The sequence below is a fragment of the Cryptomeria japonica genome, chromosome 2 (assembly GCF_030272615.1).
Source record: "Cryptomeria japonica chromosome 2, Sugi_1.0, whole genome shotgun sequence".
In the NCBI taxonomy this organism is placed as follows: Eukaryota; Viridiplantae; Streptophyta; class Pinopsida; order Cupressales; family Cupressaceae; genus Cryptomeria; species Cryptomeria japonica.
The window spans coordinates 36,271,373-36,279,676 of NC_081406.1; the positions used below are offsets into that span (position 1 = coordinate 36,271,373).

At 40.3% G+C, this 8,304-nt stretch overlaps 1 protein-coding gene across 1 annotated transcript; it reads left to right on the forward strand.

Annotated features, from left to right (window-relative positions):
* The first annotated feature begins 5,946 nt into the window (after positions 1–5,946).
* Positions 5,947–7,713, forward strand: LOC131047415 (G-type lectin S-receptor-like serine/threonine-protein kinase LECRK3). The gene has a single exon (XM_057981302.2). It carries the CDS (start codon positions 5,947–5,949, stop codon positions 7,711–7,713), a length of 1,767 nt encoding a protein of 588 aa, XP_057837285.2.
* The last annotated feature ends 591 nt before the right edge of the window (positions 7,714–8,304 follow it).

The window sequence follows — 8,304 nt, forward strand, 5'->3', positions numbered from 1 at the left end:
CTCGCCAAGGCCTCCTCCGCTCGACCCCGCCGCTCTATCTCTGTATCTCTCTCAACGGTCAACTGCGAAATCTGCCGCTGATAGGTCAAAATCTGTGCCTGCAGCTACTGCACAGTAATCTGTAGGGTCCGGATCTGTGCATCCTCTACGTGACTCGACACTCGAACCTGCAGTGGTACCTGTGCTGGCGCCACTCCTCCCACTCGGCCTGTCCTGGGTGCAGGAGGTGGGAGTATATCTATCCTCCTCCTCTGTACTGGCCTCCCCACCTCCTCCTCTCCTCCCACTGCAGCCAGCACCTCCGTCACTCTACCCTTTCTCCCGGCCCCAATGGCCAATCCTCCTCTCCCCCTCTCAATCCTGCCCTGCCGTACTGCCCTCTGCACACCTCTACCTCTCCTCTTCCCTCTATCTCCTCCATCTCCTCCATCATCCCCATCATCCCCATCATCTCCCCCGTCTCCCTCCTCTCCATCTGAATCGAATGCCGGTCTCATCTCCTCTGGATCTGAGATCCTAGCCACGGCCCGAGCAACAAATAAATTAGAAAACTCGTTAGTCATGCCAGCATCCTGTATCTCTCGGGCATAGTCCCAGATCTGTCCGGCCAACCCTGTAAACTCCTCAATGGCCACAAAACTGTCAATGGTCGGCCCCCAATCGGCCACATCCTGCTGCCACCGTGCATACAAGCACGCTCCCTGCGGAATCCCCTGCTGCCTTTCGAACTGTCGCAAAACTCGGGTAACCAGAAACCGCTCTATAACAAATGGCGTCCTCCTAATCAGATACCTCGTCATGAACACGAAAGGCATCTCCATCCCATCCTCAGCCCACACCTCACAGTCTGTATATGGTCTCCAGGTGACCGTATCTATATCGTCGAACACCCTCCTCTAGTGCTCTAGTTTGCCCAGCTTACGCTGGACAACTAGGCCTCTATAACCATAAGTATAAGCCGCCCCTACGGGCCTATCCCTGTCTGCCAGTGGCCTAGCTGCTGGAATGTGCTCCCAGCACCATACCTGTAATAGGGTCACCCCTGTTGATAAACTCCCATATCCAAGGTATACTACCTCGTGCAGGCTCCTGTAAAGGTGGGCCAACATCGCTGACCCCCATGCAAATCTCTGGCTCTGTGTGACCATCTGCTCCAGAACCAGCCCCCATCCCACTGAAAATCCCTTTGACCTGCGATCAGGACAAAGGAATCCTCCAATGAATCCTGCCAATACAGATGGCAGCGGTGCATAATCTAAATATAGGAACTCCTGCCACGGTATCTCATAGCCGTAGACACTCTCATCATGGAATATCCGGTGCAGTGCCTCTGTGCCGCCCTCCTCCGTCTGCTCATAGGGTAATATAGCTCCTACCACAGGAATGCACAGAATGCGATAGCAGTCCTCTGGTGTCACTGTCATCTCTCCCGTGGCAAAATGGAAGGTGTTCGTATCGCTGTGCCACCTCTCTGCCAAAGCCGTCAACAATCCCCGGTTCACAGTGAACCGCGACATATCAAGAAGTGAGGTCAATCCGCATCGCTCAATAATATCCAAGTCTGCCTGTGACAGACGTGGTATCAGCGTCCATGGTCTCGGGAATCTCTCCCTTGATTGCACGATACCCAATCGCTCCTGTCAACCAACAAAACATATCCAATATCAGTTTCCACATCAACACAAAGATATCAAAATAAAACTTACATAAAAAACATGAAACAAATTTGCTCATCTACATCAAGTTCAAAATCCTATCATTTCATATCAACTTGTAAAACAACTCAAGTTCTCAAAAACCATATCAAAACTTGTAAAACAACTCAAGTACCACAATCACAAACTTGTAAAACAACTCAAGTTTCCCACCCATATCAGCTTGTAAAACAACTCAAGTTTCCAACCCATATCGGCTTGTAAAACAACTCAGGCTTTCATACACATTTGAACTTAAAACAGATAACGTAAAAAAATCATATTCTGATCACCACACACAGCTTGATATCTATACATAACTTGGAAAATTGCACATCAAAACAAGTTATACAAATACTCATATTGGATACATGCATCACAAACACGACAGGCACGCAAAAACACAACTTTTCAAAATCTGCCAAAACTACAAATTTTTGATGGATGCGCTAAAACAGACCCACGCACTAGGCTGCTTGTCCTACGCGCTAACCTATCCGCCTTAAGCGCTAGATTTTATCTATGCGCTACCCTTTTCTACTTATGCGCTATCTAATTTAGCCTATGCGCTAGACACTGTCTACGCACTAATATTTTCCTCCCTTGCGCTACCCAAACTACCCTATGCGCTAGACTCTGTCTACGCGCTAGTCTATCCTCCCTAAGCGCTCCTCTTTTCATCCTATGCGCTAGGTTCATCCTACGCGCTAAACCCCTTTGCCTAGGCGCTACCCTTTCAGCCCTATGCGCTAGGTTATGCCTATGCGCTAAACTCCCTGTTTCATGCGAACTTCTGTGACTCCTATGCGCTAGGTTAGTCCTACGCGCTACCCTATTCCTCCAACGCGCTACTAAATGCATTACCTGCGCTATTCTACGTGGACGCGCTAACCCAGGTGAACGCGCTAACCTAGGTGACCTATGCGCTACCAAAATACTTTCGGACGCAACCCCTAAATTGACTTCTATGCGCTACTGTATACTTTGTATGCGCTAATCTATGTCTGAGACGCGCTAAAACGATTTGTCCGAACTTGAAAATTCAAAAAACACCTAAAAATGACAAAATCAAAAATCAAAAAGGGGTCAAAAGGGTTGACTTACTGGTGGTCCATGCGCTACTGGTCTCCGGTATCTCCGAACGCGCTCGAAATGGTGTCTGTGATAGGGAATAGACATTTTCTCTCCAGAGCCAAATCTCTTTTCTTCAAAGTCAACAAGCACAAATAAGTTTAAATCAAGCCCTTTTCCCCTTTTATAGGAGGAAAATGAAATTAGGGTTAGCTAACTGGGCCTGTAATATGGTTGCGGTCTCCCCTATACCAAAACATTTGTAATTTATCGGGAGATGAATCAATTTACACACTTTCTACACGCACGAAATCCTACACATCATACGAACTTCATCAATTTAAATCAAAAATTTTCCAAAAAAATATTGATTCATCTCCCGAGGGGGCATCACATCAAACATCGAATCCGGGGCATCGCATCAAAACTGAGACACGACTGGCAAATCAAAAGAGCGACACAACAAAAATTGCATTTGATCATAAAATCACAAAAACACATCATTTTCTTTGAAATAACATGTGCACACACGTCACTTCAAAGAGGGGCAAAATGTAGACGTATAAAAATGACCATATTCCTAAATGAATATTTTATGTTCATTTCTCTATTTAATTAAATCCAATTTAATTAAATTATCCACATTCCTCTATTTAATTAAATAAGTTACTCAATTTATTTAAATTAAATTCACTATACCCATTTAATGAATAAATCATTTTATTCAATCAAATCCCCCTAGCCACTTTTAATTAAATTCAAATTTAATTAAATAGTTATCCTAAATTGAATAAATCAAATTTATTTAATTACAACCAAATTGAATGAAAATAAATAATTCAATTAAATCTCATTATCCCTCATCCACTTGCAAAATCCCAAACCCCTTCCTAAATCCCTTCTAGAATCTTCTAATCGATTCTAATTAACCTAACCCTCCTCTAAACTTTGTCACATCCCTAAGCAAAGGGAGGTCACTTCTCAAATGGTCCAAAGTCTTGGATAACCATTGAAGGTTTTCAACCTTCAACCACCAAAACCCTTAAAGTCTTTGAAAACCATTGAAGGCTTCCAACCTTCAACCACTTAATCCCCAAAGTCTCCAATAACCATTAATGGTTATTTCAAACCCTCCCACATGGTTAAAACATTTGTTTTGACTCAACCTCTACCCAACCCAAGGGTCTCATCTGGTCATTAATGCTTTGACCATGATTATCTCTTAATCATTTGCACAAAGGTTTATCCTTGGATTAAATCTTAATCCATTGGGTAAACCTAACTTAGACTTGACCCTTAGCCTTTAGATAACCATGAGGTCTTCTCAGGCCTTTAATGCCTCCAACCTCTTCTTTCAACCCAATCCTGTGTGGACATTTGTCACCAGGTCATTGGTGCAAATTGTGCACATGGATCCCCAACTTTCAAACTTGGCCCTTGATTAAACCTTTCAATCCTGACCATCCATTGCCCTGTTTGTGCTATAAATAGAGCTCTCATTCTTCCATTTTTAACAATCATCTTTCAAATTTGAAGCATCACACTTATGCTCAAATTCTTTCAAGCTCTCATTTTATATATGCTCCTCATTTAGCCTCTTTTAGATCATAAATTAGACTAATATGCATGCTTAGATTACTCTATTTACCATTTTAGCTCAATCATAGACTAAATATAGTATGCTAGGATAGTATTCATACTAACCCCATCATCTTATCATTTAGTTTATTGCATTTTAGTATCACACATAGCTTAACATTCATCTCATACTAAAATCAGTTAAAAATCTCTCTCGTTCTCATATTTGCCATCCCTAAACCATTTTGCTCAGTAATCTGAGAGCAAAACATCGGTTTGAGGGACATTGTGAGATAGAGAACCATGGGACCCTCCTTGGGAAGCTAAGTAACACATCGTTACTCCATAGCTTGCATCAAGAAGTCCTGTGTGTGTGTGTGGACTGGTATTTCTGGTAATTTTCACATTTTAAGTTTTATAAGCCCACTTTTCCCACATACATTTCTGGCACCCACCGTGGGGCACGCACCCCAATAACCCATCGTTTTTTAAATTTGAAGACTTTTGCAGGTACGCAGGAAACTAGGATTAGCGCGTCTAAGAGATATTTTAGCGCATCCGCCAAACAGTTTAGCGCTTCTAGCCTACTGTATATATATATATATATATATATATATATATATATATATATATATATATATATATATATATATATATATATATATATATATATATATATATATATATATATATATATATAGCGCGTCTCATATATATATATATATAAAATTTTGGAAGAGGATGAAAGTTTGAGCTTATAATTATAACTAAGCATATGGAGAATTTTATATAGACCATTAAATTTAGGCATGAAGTTGATGTTCTCATGTTGTTGAAGTAACATTTTTGTAACGTTATGATTGAAGGAATGCTTGATTTCCTTCAGGTCAAAATGTCTCGCATCACAATATTGGTCTACCTATTCTTTTATCATACCTTGAATCACAATTAAATTATTCTTAAGGATTTGAAGTGTTTCCTATTAACATTGAACACTATCCTCAACTACATCCAATTTTTAGATGACTTTATAAATAAGAAGTAAAGTAGATGATAAATATATCCATAAAGAACGTCAAATGATTTTTTTAATGAAATGAATGTTATGACACTTTTTTTCCATTCAAATTCATTTTGACCATTGCCCTTTTTTGGTTAGAGGCAAGACAACACATATATACTTTAAATCTATTAACAATTCAAAGCATATGTTTTCCTTACTATCAACTATTCAACCAAATGTTTTCGGATGGCAATGCCGATGCAAAAATCAAAATGTACCGTTGATTGCATTTTTTAATCAACTTGAGCATCTCCTAGATAGAATGCGTGCTAAGTGGACCATTCATTCTCATGAGAGATGGATTCTTGTGAACCATTACTCATGAAACATGGGTCAATTAGTTAGACTTAAAAACTACATGATAGCAATATCATAATTGTATTCTAAATTATGCTAATTTTTGAATTAATTAGTTCTACTCGCTGCACAGACAATTCGCTTTGACCAACTCCGTGTGAATGACGCAGGCATTTGTTTTCAATTTGCGAAACACGTGGAGCCGAAGTCTATTTACTCTAGAACGCTACAATAGTCAAAAAGATGGACGAAACATGTAAGAAATCTTTGAACGTAACTAGCTCGTATCAAATTCTTCAGCGATATGTTCGTGTTTCGAGGTCTACAAGAAGGCAACATTTGGCCTCATTTCGTAAAATACATGGATATCCTTTCCCAAAGGTAGGCATGGTTCTCATTGCTCCAGCTTTCCATATGATATGTTTCACTTTTCTATTGGCAGTGAGAGGGACGATGGCAAGTTGCGGTCTGAATGCAATCTGCAAACTGGATGGAGATTCATGCGCTTGCACTTGTCCTCCTGGATTTCACTTTTCAGACGCCAAAAACACTTCCAAAGGATGCTTGCCAAACTCATCTCCGCAGCTGAACAATTGCAGAGCACCCGCAGAAATGGAGTCGGTTGGCCACTTTGATTGGCCGGGAAATGATTATGAAAACATAAACCCTATTGACGAAACATCGTGCATGCAGGCATGTCTCAAGGATTGCTTTTGCACAGTCGCAATCTACGCCGTTTTGGACAGCGTAGGAAATTGCTGGAAGAAGGCCTTGCCATTGATAGATGGGAAAGTAAGCAATACTAGAAGGGCTTTTGTCAAAGTATATGGAGAATCGATCCATAAGCCACGAGAGGAAAGAAAAGGGATAGTGTTGGCAGCCATTGGATTAAGCTTGATGGGCTTCTGTTTGGCCATTGTAGCATGTTTCTTAGTAATTTGGTTCTGCGTGTGGCGTCCCAAGCTCAGAGTTTGGAAAAAGGGGTATAAGTTTACTTCGGAGGGTTTGAAAATATTTAGTTATCGCGAGATAGAAGTTGCAACCCAAGGATTCAGACAAGTGCTGGGAAAAGGTGCTTTTGGAAAGGTGTACAAAGGGATTTTATCTGACGGAAGAGCAGTTGCTGTGAAGAAGCTGGATAACCCAGCCAAGCAGGGAGAAGAAGCTCATATTGGGGAGAAGGAGTTCAGAACAGAGATGATTACCATTGGGTCAATTCACCACAAAAATCTTGCTGAGTTGTATGGCTTCTGCAACGAGGGTTTACATAGAATTCTGGTGTACGAGTACATGCCCAATGGGTCTCTCGATAAGATGTTATTTCGTGGGGAAAATCATCTCGATTGGGAGCTGCGTGTTGAAATTGCTCTGGAGACGGCCCGAGGAATCCTGTATTTGCACGAGGAGTGTAGATCCCATGTACTCCATTGTGATATTAAGCCTCAAAACATCCTGCTAGGCGAAATATATAATGTCAAGTTATGTGACTTTGGCGTAGCCAAATTGGTGGGATCAGAACAGACAAGGACGTTCACAGGGGCCCGTGGAACATTAGGGTATATGGCGCCTGAGTGGCAGAGGGGTGTGGCAATTACTGTTAAAGTAGATGTGTATAGCTTTGGAGTTACGTTATTGGAAATCATCTGTTGCAGGAAAATGGCCAAGGAAGATGTTCCAGAAAATGAGACTGTGTTGTCTGAGTGGGCATACGATTGCTTGAAAGATGGAGGGCTTGTAAAGCTGGTGGAGCGACAGCAGACAAGTGGTATAAATCCACGACAATTGGAACGAATGGTTTTGGTGGGCCTGTGGTGCATTCAAGATGATCCATCTCTGAGGCCATCCATTAAAAAAGTTGTTCAGATGTTGGAAGGAAACGTTGAGATTCCCGTTCCACCACGACCAGGGCCTCCAGGGCTTTCTTCACAGGCTTCCTTTGTCCAACGTTTATTTCTGATAGATTCTAATTTTGGGGACATCACCGCCTCAATGCGTTCTAATTTCTCATGAGTAAACGAAGACATCTTCTCACTCTAGGAAAGTAGTGATAATATTTTGACCAATAAAGCGATAAATATTATAAAAAATAGGAAAAATAGGTTAATGTTTGTCTCTTTCTAAGAGATTATGTTTTTGTTTACATTGGTTAATTGAAAGGAAAAATAGGTGAGAGAGAGACAAGGTAGGTTTAGGTTTTAGTTTTGTATGTTTTTTATTTTTTTCATATTTATATTTAAAAAGAATTACGTAAAATATGTGGAAATATATCTAATTAAATTCAACTTAAAATCATAGTGATATTTTATTTATATCTTAATTGAATGCTAACATTAATTGTATACTATATAACTCTAACCCTAATCTTAATCACCCAAAACACTGTCTTATTATCATAAATATATCATTGTAATGAAATGATATTTTGTTGATGTCTCCATTAATATCACATCAGTTTTTTAAAACTATAAAACATATTTCATTAATTGTAAATATTAATAATTAACAAGTAACAACTTTAAATATTAAACATTAAATTAACAGCTGATCTATTGAGAACTGATCAAAATACCTTATTAGCCTAAAAAGCATATTACTCTAAAA

What these genes read in the sequence shown, in the direction of transcription:
- LOC131047415 (XM_057981302.2), top strand. Translation starts at nt 5,947, where the DNA reads ATGGACGAAACATGTAAGAAATCTTTGAACGTAACTAGCTCGTATCAA.